Genomic DNA, 19,918 nt, shown 5'->3' with positions numbered 1-19,918 from the left:
GCCAGCCACCTCTCTCTGGAAGCAGGGTCAGGGGAGAAGAGGTTTGATGATAGCCCAGAGAAATAACGAACTGGTCAGGTCCGCAGTGCATGAAGGTGAAGAGGACTGGGATTCGGGTTTTGATGTGATGAAAGCCAGACATTGTTTTGCCATGGTAATTTAAAGTCTTTCCAGAGGATTGTTGTTCTTTCATTTGAAACTGTCAGTATTGTTTTAAAACTAGGTTACCAATCATACTGGCACCTGCACTAACAAAAAAGTCACATGAAGTTCCCCAGTGTCATCCTGATGCTGAGAGGCACAGTTCTGTGCGTGGGTGTGGCGAGCCAGGCAGGAAGCAGGGAGCAGTGGTCCTGTGCTGGGGTTTGTTTTTATTTCAAAGATTTTCATTTTTTTTCAAAACCAATAGCTGAAGCTATTCCTAACTTGCTTCTAAGGAGAGCTATGTTTCAGTGTTTTCCTGGAGATACAAGGCTACGGAGCCTGTGTTCTGCTTTTGTTCACCACCATTCTGTGTCTACATGATGTAGATTTATTAGAGATGATTTAGTTAGCCTCAGGCCATCCTAATGGGTTTTCTCTGGTTGTTAAAAAAACACTCTTCAAAGAATCTAACTGAATTTTCCAAGCAGACTGGTTGATTTATCCTTATTGAAAGAAGAGTTCCAGTACCCCCACACATACCATCAATTATAATCTCTTTTGAAGTGTAATTTGCCGAGCCTTGATTAAAAGGCTTGTAATTGTCCTGTCCTGCTGCTCAGGGCATGCTCTGCTGCCCTCTAATGGCTGCCCGTTGATGGCACTTATTGACTTCTGGCTACCTACAGAATTTGCCTCCAGGCATCCAGTGGGTTGCTGGGGCTGGAGGCTCCCTCAGTGGAAAGAGAGCTCAGTAGGGTGTGGGCGTGGCTGCCATCAGGCTGGGGCTTTTGAGAGCCTAACAGTGATGTGAGGACTAGGTTGAGTGTTTGGCTGCACTATTTTATATACCTTTGTCCATTAGTCCCTTACCGCTTCTGGTCTCTCTGAATGCAGGGGTATCTAGCACCTGGTCATGTCTCCATCTGGTAGGTTGTTCTATAAGTCTGTTCAGTAGTGGATGAAAAGGTACAGATGTAAAATGCTTTTCTATGCTCTTGGGAAGACACAATATCAACATAACCGCTTGGTTATCCTTCTGCTCTTTCAACTCAGATCTTGGAAAAAGCTGATCAATCTAGAGTAGGCGCGGTCATTAGAAGAACTTAGTGCATTTCTGCTTCTCAGATAGTCACTTCTTGCTTTAGAAGGAAACCAGTGACATTTATATTTTTGTATCAAGAAATGACATTAAGATACAACTTAGTTGCTTAATGACATTGAAAACTAAAGCAGTTCAAATCCAGAATTCTTCCAGAACCATCCCTGTGGTTGAAGCTAACATGCAGCCAGTGGTGGATTCTTCTTAGCCTCAGGAGCCTATAATGCACCTCGTTGACTGCCATGGTTTTCGGTCCCTTTTATATAATAGCTCTTCATTACTTTTCTTTTTATTTAATAAATCATGTTCAGAAGAAGCCTGTTTTAATGACCGCATGTGAACTATGAAAAGCACAGTTACATGTTTCCCAGTTTATTTTGTTTTGTTAAACATGTCCTACTTTACTTGGCAAAATTTTAAGAAGTACATCTTTCTAGCTAGCTTTCACTGTTAGTCTCTTGCTCGCTTTGATTGAGAATATTGCTGATTCATATATTTGGGGTGAGTAACCTTTCTTGTGAAGAATAATGCCTATATTTGTCCGTATGGAGAGAGCAGGAGCTGGGCCTGCCTTATTGGGGGGGGGGGGGGACGGACGGCAGTGTAGAGTGGAGGCTCTCTCCATGTTTCACATTTATTTGTTTTATTTTATTAATGCTCCATGTGTCTCCAGATGTGCATTTCTCATTACTCTTTGTTATTTTCAACATGAAGCCAAAAATAAATAAATAAGCTGTTGGGAAAAAAGTGCTGTGCCACACATTGGAGGCTCCTGAGGGTAAAAAGAATCCACCCTTGTCTGGGTTTAGCAGCTGTCTCTGAGAAAATGGGGAGAAACCAGAAGGCTGCTTCAGGACTCTAGCCTGCCAAGGTGACCTCACCTACAGGATAAGATGTAAGTTCATGTTCGCCCCTTGGAGCACAGGAGAACTCAGTGGTAAACAATTAACTTGGTATTAATTGGCATAAACTCCATAACCTGGCTTGCAAAGCTCTGGTAACAATCTGTACTCCCAGGGTCCCCTGTGCCCATTGTTTCTTGGGCCTTGTGGGGTTTTAGGAGTGCAGATATTCTTGTCTCCTGGTTATTGTTTAATGAGGGCTTTCTTGTAGCAGAGGTCAAAACCTCTATGCATTTACTAATTTTTTAAAAATTACTTTTTAATTTTATGTGTCTGAGTGTTTTCCATGCATGTTTATCTCTGCCCCACTCATGTGCCTGGTGCTCATAGAAGCAAGAAAGCATCTGAGCCTCTGGGACTGGAGCTGCAAACCATTGTGAGCTGCCATGTGGTGGCTGGGAACCAAACCCAGGTGCTCTTTCCTCCGAGCCAGCCCTGAGCCAGCCCGGACAGCAGACTTCGCAAACGAAGCAGGAAGTGAGGCGAGACGCTGTCCACTAAGATCTAAACTGTAGTGCTGCTCCCTAGTCTGCTCGCAGTCCCCTTGACCAAAGGAGAATTCCCTACTCTGCTGGCCTGGACAGAGAAGAGAATCTTACTGAAAAGTGTTGTATAGTGTTGGAGAAGCAGGCTCCAGAACCAGAGGGAATTGAAGGCATTACAACCAGACAGGAACAACCTGGTTAGGAAGCCAGTTTTACTGTGTGAGGGGGACTTCGAGGTTGAGCTTTCCCCGTGGAGACCTCATACTGATAATCTGTCTCAGCAGCTTCTGTTTCTAGCTTTCAGAGAGGTCAAATGTACTTTCTGTAGCAGGTGCTGTATTCCTGTGCGCACACGCCACTGTCTTTACCACACACTTCTGACACTAAATATGAGGGGTTCCCCTTACTCGGCTCTCTATACGCTGCTCTTCAGCTCATTTGGTACTAAGTTCGGAGTTAGTGCCAAACTTCTAAGTTTAGAGGCTGACTCTCACTCAGCTGACCTCACTCTGGATGCCTGTACCCTGTAGCAGGTACTGCATCTCAGGCTACTTCTGTTGTAGGCTCCAGGTCTTGGTCGTTCGGAACCATGTCCTCCTTAGGTTTGGTAATTCACTAGAAGGACTTGGGCCGCAGGAATGCCATTTCCTGACTCCATAATGAATGGTATAACCCAGCATGACACACATGCTGTAAATTATGTAGGGGTTTCAGAACCACAGCCTTATCCAGCCCTACTCCCCTGCCTGCACCGTGTGTGTCCACTGCCTGACCAACAGTGTCTTACTGTGTGTGTAGTCTGACTGGTTGTGGGATACTGGTGATTGTTAGAGGTTCTGTTCCCCTCCCCTCCTTAGAGTTTTGGGGAGCGTGATGACAATGAGCAGGTAGAGGTTCTGTCATTTACTCTATTAGCATGGGTTGATGGGAAGGGGCACTTTGGCAGTGACAAAAGCCACTCCTGTTGTCACTCAGGAAATCCCAAGAGGTTGAGGAGTTCTATTTGAAGGACAAACACTGAGGATATGTGGTTTTATTTTGCTGCATATCTGATATTTGCATCCAGTCTAGACAAGTTTGCTGTTTAATTGATGTCACTGGATATTTTCAGAGCTGTTGATTATTAAGCTGATAGCATACCATGAAAGTGGTCTGGAAGGAACCAGATTGCCTGCTTCTGAGGCCGAGCTCCCACACTCACTAGCAGCATGGTACTGAATCAGCTAGCTCTTACCTCAGGAATATTGGGAACATTAAATAAGTCAATACCAGAAGGGCAATGTTTGTAATAAACACTTGAGTGTAAGGTAAATGTTAATTACCATAATCATTATTAACAACATTATCAAACTTGAGATCAGGGCCCCAGCAAGATGATCTCAGAGGAAGGCTCTCAGACATGAACAGAAGTTGTCTGGGTTCTTTTCTAGCTGATTGCAACGTATCAAAATGCAGTATTGATCTAGAACATGAAATGCTATGGGTTTTCCATTAGTGTGTAAAAATGTGAGGTTGTGTGAACTCCTTTCTGTTAGCTGGGTAATACAGGATCAGAATGAAAAAAGCAAATTGAAAACAAGCATTTTAGGAGTAAACTTAAGGCTACATCAATTAGTTTGACAGGTTGTTTTCTTTGAAGGCAGGTGGTATTCTTTGTCTCTGTTTTTCTCTTAACCACAAAGCCTGTAAAATACTTCACTGGCTTAATTAGTCTTGCTTAATTAGCCATTATCTGATGACTGTATTTGTTTTTCTTTTTCAAATACAGGGTTTTTGTTGTGGTTGTTGTTTTAAAGATTGTAGTTTTTGCAGGACGGGGCTGCAACGTGAGTGTTTTGTTCCAGCCAACAGCGAAGGCTGAAATGGAGTCTGCTCCCTGAGATCCTTGCTGGACACAGAATCCAAACAGTCCTCTTTCCTGCCCTGGAGCCCTCCCTGAGTTGTCCCAGTGTTCTCCAGGGCCTGCTTGCCCTGTGCTGGGTGGGTGAGTGGCTAGGAAGGAGGGAGGAGGGATGAAGGAGAGTGGCAGAGAACTCTCAGCCATGCAGCTTAGTGTAAGAGGACAGCAGAGCTGAGCGTTCGCTTCTGTTGGTTTTTTAAAGGTCCTTCTCTCCTCAGATCATGTTTAGTAGTACAGTGGGCTGGCCAAGTCTCAGAAGGCCTGCCCTGCCAAAGCCTCCATTTAAGGAAAGCTGTCCTGCTCCCAGCCCTGACTACTGAGTATTCCCTTTTGTAGGTAGCCATAAACCCTGGCTGTGACTGCGTGGACTCTGGAAAACAGTAAATTGTGGTTTGCCCTAAAGGATAAACTCAGCCCAGCACCCAGGAGTCAGGCAGGAGGAATGCCATAAGGTTGAGACTAGCCTGGGGTACATAATGAGTTCCAGGCCAGCTTGGGCTACAAAGGGAGACCCTGTCTCAAACAAAAACAACTTTTACAAAGCCAAAGAAACAAAGCTTATAAATGGATTGTTTCTGATGATTTAAAGCTGTGAAACGGGGAAAGACGACCCTGGTAATAAGCCCGCCTTTAGAAGTTTCCTGAAGTCAAAGGTTCCAGTCTGTCTGAGCTGTTAGGGAGGAGGAAAAACAGGTGACATTTGTGAATGCAGTTACTACTGTAACAGAGGGAATCAGATATTTGGAATAAGCTGTGTAATATGGAAAGCAGTGGAAGACTGACTGCCTACTTGGTAGATGAATAAAATAATTGAAGTAATTTTTGAGCTGTTGCTGTCTACAGCTAGTGTTCTGGCCCAGGAGTGTTGCTCTGAAAAACACTTAAGCCTTTGGTTTTCAACCATCTGCAGCTTTACCTACAAAAGAATGTTTAGTAACGTCTAGACTTAGGTCGGTTGATTCAGCCGGGGGTCGGGGAGTCACTGCTATTTTGTGGGTAAAAGGGCAGGGATGCCACTAAAAAATCTACAGCTCCCTACAAAAAAAGATTTAACTGGCTCAAAATACCGATTATTCTCACTCAGATTGAGAAACCCTGGATAAACAGTCACAAACATGAATTTCATGGAGTAATGGTTGTCTTGTAGCTGACATTTCACTCCCTTTTCAGAGGCAAGGACGTGAAATGGAGGCCTCGGTGATATTGCCCATTCTGAAGAAGAAGCTGGCCTTCCTTTCAGGTATGTGTGCTGTACCAGAGCTGTGTTCTGTGTAAGCTGTTTTTGATTAGCTTAAGAGAAATACATGTAATTTCTTTTATAACCTTGCTTTTAAAGATTTATTTATTTTTATGTGCACTGGTGTTCTGTCTGCCTGAGTGTGTGTGTGAGGTGCCAGACCCTCCAGAGCTGGAGTTGCAGACAGTTGTGGGTGACAGTTGTGGGTGCTGGGAACTGAACGCCGATCCTCTGGAAGAGCAGCCGGTGCTCCAGCTGAGCCAGGGCTCAGTCTATACAGGTTTTGTTTTCAAGGCCTTTCTTTGGTGGGTCGCTGTGCCATCACTACTGGTTCCTCACGATCTGGTTTTTATTCTGCTCTGTGACTGACTAAGTGACCACCACACTGCGAAACCACAACTCCTCACTTCTGAAGAAAACATTGAGTAATAAGTGCTCGCTGACGGGCTGGCATGTCAGCCGTTGTCCCGGAGTGAGTCGTCCTGATTCCTGTCCCCTCTCAGTCTCAGGAAAACTTGCACTGCACTGGCAGAGTTATAGAATGCCACTTCTGCTCTTCTCTGTCCTGTGCTGAATTTGCTTAGCGTTATTAATATGAAGTGTCCGTCCATCCACTAGGACGGTTTAAGGGAAGACAGGAGCCTCTGCTCCCAAGAGAGCTTTGGTGTGGTTCTTCCATGCCGTGACTTTGGAGTCCGAATAACTGAGTGTATCAGCCCAAACTGTAGGCTCCAGGGCCTAGACTATAGTGTCTTCCCTTTTCTCTCCTATTTCCTTGAGGTTCTGTCATTGTCTTGATAACTCCCATTTCTTTTTTAACCCCAAATAACTGATTTATCTTTGTAAGTTGGTATGTTTTTCCTGATGAAAATCGAAAAGGACAAGAAAAAAAAAAGCTGAATTTTGCTGGTGTTGTCTCTTCTAATGTTTGTGTGTGTGTTTTTTTTAAACTTGCGTTATCATTTGGCATTTCAGTAGTCTCCATGGTATTGTATATGAATGATATTACTAACATTTACATTTGCAGCCTTAATGAATTTTATAATAATTGTTTGATAATGTACATTATGTACATTCTTATAACTGGAGGTATTGAGCAGAATATAAGGATCGATGAGCGCCTGTAGAATCCCAGCTTTCATAAGGCTGAGGCAGGAGGATCAAAAGCTTAAGGCCAGTCTCAAACAACAACTAAAAACTAAGCAGCCAACCAGCCAGACATACCAACGGTCTTGAAGTGCTTTGGGTGTGCCAGGAAGACGGTTTCCATTTGTCTTGCTCCCATGTTGAAATGCCTGTCTTCCCACGCCACTGTCCCTCCTAATGCTGCTGTTTTCTTCCCACCAGTAACGTTCCGTGTCTTACAGCATTCGAGCCAGTGGTTATTTTCTTACCCACAGGAAAAGCTGAGGGTGTGGAGTTCAGGGCAGTGTCGTCTTGACCCCCAAAGAAAAATCCCAAAGTGTTTTAGATGTCACTCACAGTCGGAGTGTGAACCCCTGTGCGTTTAGTTTAAACACTTGAGAAAAGCTTGTTGCGTTTGAAGAGCAAATGAAAGTTCCCTTGCCCAAGCCATGCATGAAGGTGCATTGTTTTAATCCCAGCATTCAGGAGGCAGAGGCAGGTGGATCTCTGTGAATTCAAGGCCAGCTTGGTCTACATAGAGAATTCCAGGACAGCCAGGGCTATGTTGAGAGATTCTGTCTCAACAAAACAAAAGAAACAAAAAGTTCCTTTACACACTCTTAAGTTTTTATCTCTTGACTATTATTAGTTAAAGCCAGTTATTCTCAAACTTTTTTTTTGATAATAAGGAAAAATGTTTTTATCATTTGGAAATCACCTGTATAATCCATTTTTTAAAATTTATATTCTAATCAACAAAAAATGCTATTGGATCACTGTGTATTAGGTCGAATCCTCTGAAATTGCGGTTTATTGATGTTAGACAAAGTGGTTCAATATCAACAGTTGCATAGAAAATAGCCCTTAATGGCTGTCATGCCTCGAATCGCATTTCTGTCACTAATGGAAGTCTTTTCACCTTGGGCCTTTCAGTTTTTAGTGATGAATTGCTAGAGATTATACTGAATTGTTTTCTTCAGGATTTGCTGGGTTTTGGTTTTTGATTTTAACCTCCTAAAGCTGTTGTAAATGTCACTTGGTTCTGACAGGGGGCTTCAGTGGGAGTAAACATGAGCAGAAATTTGGAAGATGGTCGGTGTGTATCAGAGTTCTACCGGTTTGCTTGTTTCATATGCTGTGCTGGGAACTGAATTCAGGGTCGTCAGCAGATAGGCAAGCATTTTTACTAAGCTGTCTCCATAGTCCTTGGTTGTGAAAATCTCATTTTATATTCAGGTTGGCCTTGAACTTGCTGTCTGTTTTCTGGCCTTTACCTCTCAAGTGCTGAGATTTCAGGCGTGTTCATCAGGCTGGGTTTAAAAGTTACATTTAACATTTAAGGCAAATAGAACACGGACTTAACACACATGAGATTTCAGTGTGCTCCACTCCCTGGCTTTCTGCTGTAACCTCCAGGTCCTGCTCCACATCCTCAGCTGGACAGAGCTGTGTCTGCAGCCATGTGAGCGGTCTGCAGCTGCCTGTCCTGCCTGTACACAGCGGTAACCCAGTGTGCTATTTGCTGAATGAATCAATTAAATCTATCATGTAGGAAGGCAGCCTTCCATTGCTTTACATATTACACGCAGATTTATGTTTCTTCTGTGAGTAAACTCAGACCGTCTCCCACCATGGGATGTTCCTGTAACTTGTTTGAAAAATTCTACAGCTTTTCCTCAAGTCTTTACTTTTCTTATACTTAGCACAGCTTATTTTTCTTAAGTCATCTTTCTCTATTGCCTCAATCCCTTTTTATAGCATTTAATGGATTTTGTATGAAGACACAGTGTAGCAAATTAGTGACAGTAATTCATACTCTTATTATGACTTAAAGCTTTTCTTTCTAGATGCAAATTTGTTTTACTTGCAAACACTGATTGTACTGGGCACACAGGAAGTGTTTGCTGAGTTGATTCAATTAGGCAGAAAACTAAATGGAAGAAAATGAAAATGATTTTGGTTTTGATGAAGATTTCAGAGATGCATTTTCTTGTGCATACTTATTTATTTACTTATTTGCCTTTACTTTATAAGCATTTACAAACTACACAGAGTCATTAGATAGTTTCCAAACTATATTCTAAACCTATAATTGTTTTAGTAGCATTGGGCTAAAACATTATTCATATTTCATCTTAATGTCTGGTAAATCTTAAATGTCTCTTTTCTGTAGGAGGAAAGGACAGACGCAGTGGACTCATCTTGACAATTCCGCTGTGCCTTGAGCAGACAAGTATGGATGAGCTGAGTGTCACTTTGGATTATCTACTCAGCATTCCAAGGTGACTCTAAAGGTGTCTTTTTCTTCAATTTCAATATTGCTTCCTATTGATTCTTGCTATTGAAGTATCACATACTTTGTCAGCAGTGAAATCACAGTTAAAGGGTAGCAGCAGTGGCTGATAGCAGTACACACGTGAAATACTGTACTGTTGGTGCAGTGCACAGCACACAGATTTCTAAATGTGTACTTTCAGCCTTTCAAGAACCATTAGGTTAAGCATCTGTATACCATGGAGCTTCAGAAAGGAGAGAAGTTAGAGGCAAGGGAGAGGCTCAGTATCTAAGGGCAAGGCAAGATCCAAATTTCAGTGCCCAGCACACATGTAAGAAGTTGGGCATAGCCTCTTGCAAGTCCACCTATAACGCCATTACTGTGATTGGTGGCAGAGACGGAAAGAGAACTAGGGCTTGCAGCTACCAGCCAAGGTCTAGGCTTAGTTAGTGACTCTGTTTCAGGAGAGTTGATAGAACCAGGACACCTGATATCCCCCTCTGGCCTTCACGTATAATAGGTATACACATCTACACAGACATGTAACACAGCCTACACACACAAACACACACACACACAGGAAAAAAGAGAGAGAGATCATAATCTACATGAACTTATCTTTCTTTTAGTTCACTACGTCACTATGTTAAGTTATAGTCTCTACAGAGTTCAGAGCTGAGACAGAAGGAAGGACCATCCAGATACTGCCCCACATGGGGATTCATCCCATAAACAACCACCAAACCCAAACACTATTGCATATGCCAGCAAGATTTTGCTGACAGGACCCTGATATAGCTGTCTCTTGTGAGGCTATGCCAGTGCCTGGCAAATACAGAAGTGGATGCTCACAGTCGTCTATAAGATGGAACACAGGGCCCCCAATGGAGGAGCTAGAGAAAGCACCCAAGGAGCTGAAGGTGTCTGCAACCCTATAGGAGGAACAGCAATATGAACTAACCAGTATCCCCCAGAGCTCGTGTCTCTAACTGCATATGTAGTAGAAGATGGCCTAGTCGGTCATCAGTGGGAGGAGAGGCCCTTGGTCTTGCAACGATTTTATGCCCCAGTACAGGGGAATGCCAGGGCCAGGAAGTGGGAGTGGTTGGTTTGGGGAGCAGGGTGTGGGGAGGGTATAGGGGACTTTCAGGATAGCATTTGAAATATAAATGAAGAAAATATCTAATTAAAAAATGAAAGAAAAAAGTTATAGTCTCTAATATGAGCAAAGTCTTTTAGTCTTCAAATATTTTTATCTTAAAAATACAAAAAATCCCATATACATAATTTAGCTTATAGGTCCTTGAGTTTTTAATTCTCATCATTCTTGACTGAAGAAAAATATTCAAAAATTCCTGTGTGCTTAAGTCAGCCAGTCACGTCAGTATCAAAAGCAGGAGCTACAGAGCCTTAGCTTCTCTCCAGGACCCCTTCAGTCCTGCAGCCATCATGGCCAGTTCCATATGGGGACTCATTTTGGCCTCCAGCTGAAGATGAAGCCATGGCCCTTTCTGGACTACAGCTTCTGAGTACTGTGCTGACCTCAAGGAAATACCCTAAATTTTCATCAAGGATGATTTTATTTTAGCCTCAGCTAACTAGTACCTAATGTCTCAGTAAAGCCAAGGTTTCACGTTAGTGGCGCTAGTCATTTTTAACCATAGCTGATTCTTCAGCCCCAGATTCTTAATCCAAAACATTACACAAGAGGTTGGAGAGATAGCTCAGCGCTTATGGGCACTGGTTGCTCTTCCCGAGGTCCTGAGTTCAATTCCCAACAACCACATGGTGGCTTACAACCATCTGCTATGGGATCTGATATGTCCTTCTGTCATGCAGATATACATACAGGTAGAATACTCATATACATAAAATAAATACATTTAAATAAACATCACACAAATGGCTGATAGTCTTTGAGGGACCCTCAGACTTCCCTCTAGAACTTCACAAGCCAGGTCTCCATTGTATTTAGTATTATTTGCAAATTCCCATAACAGTTTATTAATCTTTGAATGCTCAGTGGCCTCCACAAAATTTCCACAGACTTTCCAAAGCCATTCCAACTTGAGGACCACACACTTGGTACCATGAGAAGAGCAGTGCCTACTGGCCTGCTCCCAGGTTCATGGTTAACGCCCTTACATGCTTGGTGCCAATTTCTATCCTCGTGCAATTTCTGTTGCTGTGGTAAACACTATGACCACAACAACTGGGGGAAGAGAGGGTCTATTTGACCTATGGTTCCATCACCTTGGGAAGCCAGGGCAGGAATCAAGGTAGGAGCTTGAAGCTGAAACCAACAGGAGCGCTGCTTGTTAGCCTGCCCCAGGTGAGTGTTTAACTGCCTTTTTTATACAGCCCAGACTCGAGTTACGAGTTAAGGCATTGCCCACAGGCCAGTCTGACATAGGCAGTTCTTCAGTTGAGTTTCCCTCCTCTCAATGTGTCAGGTAGTCAACAGAACTCACTAGGGCACAGACCTACTTCCAATATAGAAGGATCATTTAATGATTTGTTGCTGCTTGCTTTCCAGTATTGGAGAAGAAAAAGTCTTCAAGTAAAAGTTTATTCCTCCCATTCTTCCTTCTCCTTCCTTCCCTTCGCCTTCCTTTCTTTCTGAAAAGGAAAATTACCAGACCATTATAAATTTCCACTAAGTGATAACCCCTCATTTTAGGTAACTAAGATTAGGTAGACTCACAGTTAATAAATCATGAAAATAGTCACTGATGACCATCAGGGCCAACTTCCCTGTTTGGTAGTTGAGGAATTGAAACTGAGTGGTAATTCTTGATTTCTTTCTACAAGTATTATTTAGTTCTTCTTAAGTTTTCAAAGGTTCATGCTGTTTCACTAGTGATGAATGGGAAGTAGATACTAAAGCGCTTTGTTTTCATTTTTACGCATGCTAAGAAGATGTAAGCCCTTGGAAGGGAGACGGTTTTATACTGTACATTTTTCACTGCTCTGTGCTGTATGATAAGTCATCCTTAGCCAATGTTCAGCTTCAGTTTCTACCTTTATCTCCCTGATGGCTTCATTTTCTGCAGTGCTCTGCGTACATCTGTGCAGGTTTCTAGGACCTGCTAACTGACTGTTGGGAATGCAGTAGTTGTTTGGTGAGCAAGCTTGTGGGTTGCTTTGAATTTGGAACTTTAATCATACTAGCCCCCAGGCTTGACTGTGGATGGGGATTGGGAGGTCCATGTGGAAAGAATACCCCACATCTAAGGACGCAGTAGGTAATACTCAGTCATTCAGTTTCCCTGTCCCTCAGAGAGGAGCACTGTTCTCTTGCCCCACGAGGGAAATGAAGCATAGAACTGTGAGCAGAGGCAGCTTGGCCAAAACCCAGCAGCAAACTCAGTCTGCCACTAAGCACCGTGCCCCAGGTCTGGCTCCTCCCACTGTGTTAGGATCATAGCCTGTCCCATCATAGCTTCTTCTAGGAAATGCTTATAGGACCCAGAGCTGCCACAGCTGATAATTGAGGAGATAACTAAAGAAGCCCTAGGTATCTTTTAAAAATTATTTAGAATTTTTCTTTCAATAGCACTTGGCAGTACATAAAATCATGCTATTTTCTAGTTCAAAAAGAGCTTACTGTGAGACAGAGAGTGTTGTGGTCAGAAACCACAGAAACCATCTTCTGGCTTTGCATCCTAGAGCTTTTACAGGACGCCCCCAAGGAACTGCTCTTGTTGTTCCTAACCGAAATTCAACATCTGTTAAAACTACCTTGCTACATGTCTCAAGTTTTAGTCATTTTAAATATCCATTTTTTGATTTAACACTGTTACAGAAGAATCCAGAGGGAAGAGTCTGAAGGAGATAGCACAAGGCACACAGACATTGAGGCCAGAATTCTTGGTGACTATGTGAGAGCCTGCGGGGGCTCCTCAGTGTTCTAGGTGCTGAGGGGAATGAAACAGAGGAGTGTTCAGCATTCTGTAAGGACCAGACACACAAGTGCCACAAACACATACTCATGTGTCAGCCGTCCACATTCCGAGAAAGGAGACAGGAAGACTCAGGAGTGGCAGTGGCAGCTTACTAAATAGTGAGGTGACATTGTACCAAGATGATGAAATGAAGGAACACTGTCCAGTGCAGAGGCCCTGAAGCATAGGGCAATTGAGAAAGTACCCAAGGAGCTAAAGGGATCTGCAACCCTATACGTAGAACAACAATATAAACTAACCAGTACCCCTCGGAGCTCTTGTCTCTAGCTGCATATGTAGTAGAAGATGGCCTAGCCGGCCATCAGTGGAAAGAGAGGCCCATTGGTCTTGCAAACTTTATATGCCCCAGTACAGGGGAATGCCAGGGCTAAGAAGTGGGAGTGGGTGGGTAGGGGAGTGGGGGGTTGAGGGTATGGGGGACTTCTGGGATAGCATTGGAAATGTAAATGAAGAAAATACCTAATTAAAATAAAATAAAAATTAAATAAAAAAAAAACAAAACAGGAGCACAGTGCTCAGAGGCTGGCTAGAGGAGAGGCTGGGCTCAACAGCAACCATGTAGGCCATGGACTGGGAATACAGCCATTCTCTTCTGACTCAGGCTTCATCAGACGTCATCACTCATGCCCTTCTGATCTCAAAGCATTATGCTACAAGTTAGCAGTCTTAGTAGACGAAAATTCTGATACTCTGCAAGCAAGCATGTTCTCTGATGGAGAGGCATTCTGTACACAGCATTATAATAAAAGCATGCTCAGCTAGTGCCGACACGTATCAGCAGAACTCTGAGCAAAGCAAAAGAAGAGCCCTTAGATAAAATCAAGAGATAGTTATGAGCATGGGGCATTGGCCCTAGAGGTCCCTCAGAAAGCTCTCCTGGGTTGGAAATGATGCTATTCAGTGTGCTCATTTCTTTTACAGAGCTGTTTTAGCCCAGCCTTGTTGCCCCTGAAAGGCTCTGAGGAGGAGTCTGGGTCCCACCTTTTTTTTTCCTCTTTACTGCTCTAAACAGGTATAGGAATCTTAATGTATAGCACCCCAAGCCTGTGAAGATGCCTTTTGCAAAGCATCTGAAATACCATTTGGTTGGCAGTTTTGAGATAGTATCATAGGGTTGTATACATTTTCATTTTCTATCTTAGTGAAAAATGTAAGTAAATTAAAATTAAAGGCCTTTTAAAGTACTCTAAAAGATTCAGTGTTTTATCCTTTAAGATCGTTACAGATGGCATTTTCAAGCTTCATTACTTTCACAGTATAAACCTGCAGATTAATTTATAATATGCATTGAAATAGTAAATGTGTTATTTTTTTAAAAATGTATTTAACAAATGGTTGTGAGTCCTACATTTCAGGATTATAGGTGCTAATAAGAAAGCATCGAGCATTGGGAGTGGTGTGTGTCCTTGGGTAGCAGGCCCACACTGGAAACTTTTGTCTTGGCTCCATTTCTTCCAAACTTCTAAGCATTAGGAGACCCTAAGTTTTTGTCTCTCTCCAGAGGCCACTAGCGCCTAGCCCCGTGACTTGGCTGGCCTTTCTGGGCTTGTAGCCATAGTAAGACATAGTAGCCTTTGTGTATGCATTGTTGGTGCAGATCTCTAGCAATTTCCTTTTCACTTGCACCTACTTTCAACTGAGTGTCTGGTCAAGGGTTTATGTGCTATTGTAAGCCCAGATACAGGCATTTACTGTATCCCTCTCCCCTTCCACAGGAATGTTCCATCCCCCCCACCCCCCACGCACACATGCACTTTTTGTCTTTTTGCAATGCATATTCCAACCTTGAGTACTTACATTTTTAAAACAAATTTTACTAACTTGTCATAAAATACCCTTCTAATAAAGTATGCAATTCAGTGGTTTTGCAGTCACAGGATCATGTGACCCCACTCACTCCAAATAGTGTTCATCAGTTCAAAGGAATCTTTGTATATTAGCAGCCCCTCTTCATTTCCCTGTTAGCTCCTACATCAGCCAGCCACTGATCTGCTCTGTGGATTTGCCTGCACAGTATATTTTCTACAAGACAGGCAACATCTGGGTGCTCCTGTCTGGCTTCCTAGCGTAATACTGCGAAGGGTCATCTGCATCACAACATGCATGAACTGCTGAATAGTTATCGTAACGGGCATGAACTGCTCTTGCTGTGGCTCCGCTATGCATAATGTACATCATGTAACATCATGTAACATAATGTACATCATGTAACAATAACAGCAGCTTCGTTTCGTCTTTAGAATGGAACTGGTCCATGTAGTGGCCATTACATTTAGGAAATATTTGAACAATTAAATAGAGTAGAGCACATCTCACAATCCTGCAGATAGCAGTTTGTTGGTCACATGACTAAGATTGATAAAATCAGAGCAGTAATGGATTAGATGTGGCGCATACAAGCTTTCAGTCAATTTGTAAAGCAAGCATGACCTCATCCTGTTAGCTTTCCTGTGCACAAAGAAGCCAGTCTACAGGGGTTTAGTAATAGTTTATTGTTCTCCACCTGTTTTAAGCTGTCTCCTCACAGATCCTAAATTCTGGTAACGAGTAGATGAGGCGCGTGGCAGCTGGTAGTTACCTGGCTTTCTCTGGCCCATTTAATAGATGGGGAAATTGAGAGTCTGCTGCTGTTGTTGAATTGGTACTTTAATTTCATCAATTTTAAGAACTTAAATTTCCCGTGTTTTCTCAGTATTTTCCTTCCAAATTAGCGTGTGATTAATATTTTCCCAAATGAGAAAAGCAATGGTAGAAACAGACGTAGCAGTCTGGAGAGTTTTATTGGTTGATATCGTAGGTGAGACCACGTGAGGTGGACTCTATCCCACCTGCTGTCAACACTCTTGCCTTCTCCCTTCAGGGTTATGAGGAAAGTCTGGACCTTGTTTCACACCCATAATTGTGTTTTATTTCAGTGAGAAATGTAAGGCCAGAGGATTCACTGTGATCGTGGATGGCAGGAAGTCTCAGTGGAATGTGGTGAAGACAGTTGTCTTAATGCTGCAGGTAATTCGTTTTCCACGTCTGTCGGTCAGGAAGTGCGCTTCATTTTATAGCAGGATATCATGATGGAAATAGCAAGCACATTTTATTATCAAACTGTGCCCAGGCTTCTCAGCTGTGATGTGGTTCTGAAACTAAAATTCCACACAACCACCATTGGACTGCTTAAATTCAGTCATCGTATCTTTAAATTTATGTAGTAGAGTTAATTTATGTGGTAGAGTTAATTTATGTAGTAGAGTTAATTTATGTGGTAGAGTTAAATCTCACCTTGATGTACAGGCTTCATAGGCTGAAAATTGTATGTCATGTTGAAGTAGTCTGAGCGAGAGAGCCTGTGGCTGCCACATGTAGGCTGGGAACCCAGAGATCACCTGGGTGCGTGGTGTGCCATGATTCCAGCCGTACTCCAGCCCCTGGGCTCCTTATTGGTGACCTGGGAAGTAGGGCTGGGCAGGGCAGGTCAGAAAAAGGTTTGCAGTTGAGCCTTACATGTCGTTCCCTTCTAGGTAGCTTTTTTAAAAAACAAAACCACAAAACAATAAAAATTAGGAATTCGTGATGATCACACTAAGAACTTAGAACCTAGAAATTTGTTTCATAGCTCTGATTTTAGGACTTGTAGCTCACAAATTCACATTTAACAAATAATTACCCAGTCTACAGTGGGGGTGCAGGCCATCTTGTCTTGTATTTGTGTCCCTCATAGACTATTTCATCCATCTCTGGCATATAGTAGTGACACAGCAAATTATTGTTATCTACTGTGAGGCTACTGAAAATATTGTCAAGTGACATAGAAACATCCAAAGGGGCGGGTTGCTCCCAGGGATCTGGTTTTCCTGAGAAAAGTTTCTAGAGAAGGTGATAGTTGGGTTAAATAAATGAAGGTGTCTTAATAAATGGAAGCAAATGAAAAGCCATTCCTGACGGGCACTGTCTTTTAGTGACACCTCCACTTGAGCCAACGTCAGTAAAATGAGTTGATAGACCAGTTTGGGGAAAATATAATTAATCTAGCAGGAATAGGGGTACCAAGTGCTCACTCAGTCCAGTGAGCCCCAGAGATGTATAACTGGGGTCAGTGCGCTTGAGTGATAGCTGGCTGCTCTTTAGGTTCTATGGAGAGAAGTGGGACTGAGCGCGTTGACATCCTTAGCTAGGAGAATGCTGCACGTTCCATCCTTTGCTTAGGATAATTAGGGGGAAATGACTTGAGGGGTGGCAACAAAGAGTATTAGCTTTAGTGTTAGAGCCTAGTGTGCCTCAAGTACTGTACTAATTATTTAAATTTAGCCTCACAAAGTTGGAAGTGGCACAGCCCAACGGCTGAACCTCAGCTTTTCCTTCATGTCTGCAGTGATCGCAGATTTTCTACCCATTGCTCCATCTTTTTAAGTAATTTTTTTATCTGCATGGTTGTTGTACCTGCATGCATGTCTGTGTATCATATGTGTGGCTAGTGCCCAAAGAGGCCTGAAGAAGGTTCTAATCCCCTGGGACAAGAGTTACAAACATTTGTGAGCCGCCATTTGGGTGCTGGGAATTGAACCTGAGTCCTTTGGAAACAGCCAGTGCTCTTTGCTGTTGAGACATCTCACCAGCCCCTGTTTCTTTCTTCTCAAGGATACGGCATAAATGCTTCCTCATTAAGCTCTGTCCTGGTCCTCCGACTACCAGTTTTTATGGGCGTACAGATTGATGCCCCATAGTAACCTGTCTGCCAGATGTGTGGCAGCACCTTGCCTCCCAGCCCTAGAGACCATTCTAATTTCTCTGAAAAAGTTAAGTCCCACTTAGGTAAGTCATCCATTCAGGATGCTCTTCCTTTCATCCTGACACTCACCTGCCACAGGCAAGAGCCTTGGAGACCTGCTGTCATTTGCACTTTGATCTGCAGTTCTGCAGAACAATCAGTGGACTTAATCCCTGCTGTGATTTTCTTCTTTCCTGGTAGGTAATTTTGTGGACATTTGCACTGATTACTATCTAACTTTTTCAGAGTCCCCTTGGCCATTGTCCCCTAGTTAACTGTCTTTACTCAGGAACTGATTTGCTGGTTTGGTCCCAGGGGCAGGGGCCAGCTGTTTGGGAGACCCCCAGCTCCCTAGGAGTAGCTCTTCCTGTCACTCCTGTTCCAAAAGAGGGGCCCTGTTTCTCTTGCTTTGCATACTTTCCTATCTAGTGACTTGGAAATACTGATTTTCCATAGGTCAATAAATTAATAAGCTGCACTCCAGACTTCCCAGCCTCAATGTTAAGAGTTCTGAAACAGTTGTGTCTACCTTGCTAACCTTAGCTACATCCTCATCATCACTGGATTTACACTGTGCCCATGCACACGCTCCTGTTGAGAGATCATTTCCATCTCTTTCCTAAAAATTATTGTAACTTGATGCAGCCCAATGGTTGAGAGTAGTGATTGGAGTCTTGGGTTTAAATAAGTGCTGGAAGCTGACCGTGCACATCATTTGCAAACCATCTATGATTCATACTCTACCACAGATCTGAATAGCTGGAACAGAGATTCTCTGACCCTCAAAGTCTAAAACATTTTTCGTGTTGACCTGGTCCAGAGCATGTGAATAGTCAGACATACCTGGATTCTGCTCTGGTTTCATTACCTCTAATTCTAAGCTAAAGTTACATGAGTGAGATCCACTAGCAATGAAGATTTAGTTACTCAACAACTATTTATGGGATGGCTTCTGTATGTCAGACACTGAGAATATAGAGAGTATTCATAGGTAAGATACCTGCCATTGGGAAGCCCTTGTGCCATCGAGGAGTCAGGCAGTAGGCGGTTAAGAAAATTATTAAACATCAGTAACTGGTGGTGAAAGCTGTGTGGGGCATGATGAAGATCACACACACTGTGTGGGGCATGATGAAGATCACACACACTGGAGCCCAAGGGCACACACAGGTGTGCATGCACATGCACAGGCACACTCACACTCGAGATGACAGGGACGGCATCTTTAAGGAGGGAGCTCTCAGTCCAGGACAAAGAATGAAGAACACCCTGTGCAGAAAAGGTTGAAGGGCAAACTTGTGAGACGGGGTCTGACTTGTATTCTAGGAGTTTGGAGCTCAGCATGAGGGTAGAGGAGTGCTGTAATGAAGAGGTGTCCAGTGAGGCTGAGCTGCAGGCACCCAGTGTGGACACAGCCTGGCAAGGCATTCTGAGCACAACACGGTGCTGGGCAGTGTGGCCTTTTGCAGGGCATTTCCGGAGGGAGCGTGGGAGCATCAGGAGAGCGGGTGGTAGAAACGGTTACACTATAGATGTGTTCTCCAGTCCACTCTGTGTGGCCTCTTAGTGAGTAACAAGTACTTACACAGAAAGTCTTAACCACCATTCTTTCCATGATGCAAATGGTCATATTAGAACATGGGAAGTTGTGTTGTGTGAAAAGATAGTTTTGTCTTCTAATTTATAATCACAAAGAATCCCTACTGCTTGTATAATGGCTGTTAAGAAACTAACTTAGTGAGAAAATGGGTTTCTCGTTTTCTAAAGAAATTCTTCATGATGGTGGTGTTAGAAAACATTTGTCCCATACCATAAAAAATAGTTGTAATAGTTTCTTCATTAAAACATGTCTTGTGGTTTAATCTAAACATACTTCCAGCAGAGATACTGTGTGTAATAAGAGCATTTGACATGTATGGTCTGTTTAAAACTGTTTTAAAATTTTCTGAGTAGCTTATTTATTGCCACTTAGATTTTGGAGTTTAAAGAGTTTCTTCTGCTTTATTATTTGAATTCTTTTCTAAGTA

At 43.0% G+C, this 19,918-nt stretch overlaps 1 protein-coding gene across 7 annotated transcripts in view; it reads left to right on the top strand.

The window, feature by feature from the left end:
* The window catches only part of Sestd1 (SEC14 and spectrin domains 1), a 100,288-nt gene that overhangs the window by 29,841 nt on the left and 50,529 nt on the right, over positions 1 to 19,918 (top strand). For 4 of the 7 annotated variants that reach the window (XM_030250180.1, XM_017317597.2, XM_030250181.1 and 1 more), the window contains 3 exons: positions 5,701 to 5,770; positions 9,066 to 9,174; positions 16,048 to 16,138. In XM_030250180.1, coding sequence (XP_030106040.1) covers positions 5,716 to 5,770; positions 9,066 to 9,174; positions 16,048 to 16,138 — 255 coding nt within the window. In that variant the 5' untranslated portion in view covers positions 5,701 to 5,715. Of the gene's footprint in view, positions 1 to 4,442; positions 4,615 to 5,700; positions 5,771 to 9,065; positions 9,187 to 16,047; positions 16,139 to 19,918 lie in introns of those variants that run through there. The other 3 variants (XM_006499201.2, XM_006499200.2, XM_011239447.2) reach the window with 3 other exon arrangements.

Source organism: Mus musculus, chromosome 2 (genome assembly GCF_000001635.26).
Source record: "Mus musculus strain C57BL/6J chromosome 2, GRCm38.p6 C57BL/6J".
NCBI classification, from domain to species: domain Eukaryota; kingdom Metazoa; phylum Chordata; class Mammalia; order Rodentia; family Muridae; genus Mus; species Mus musculus.
Note: the sequence above shows the minus strand (reverse complement) of the source record. Positions and strands in the feature narration are given on the sequence as shown.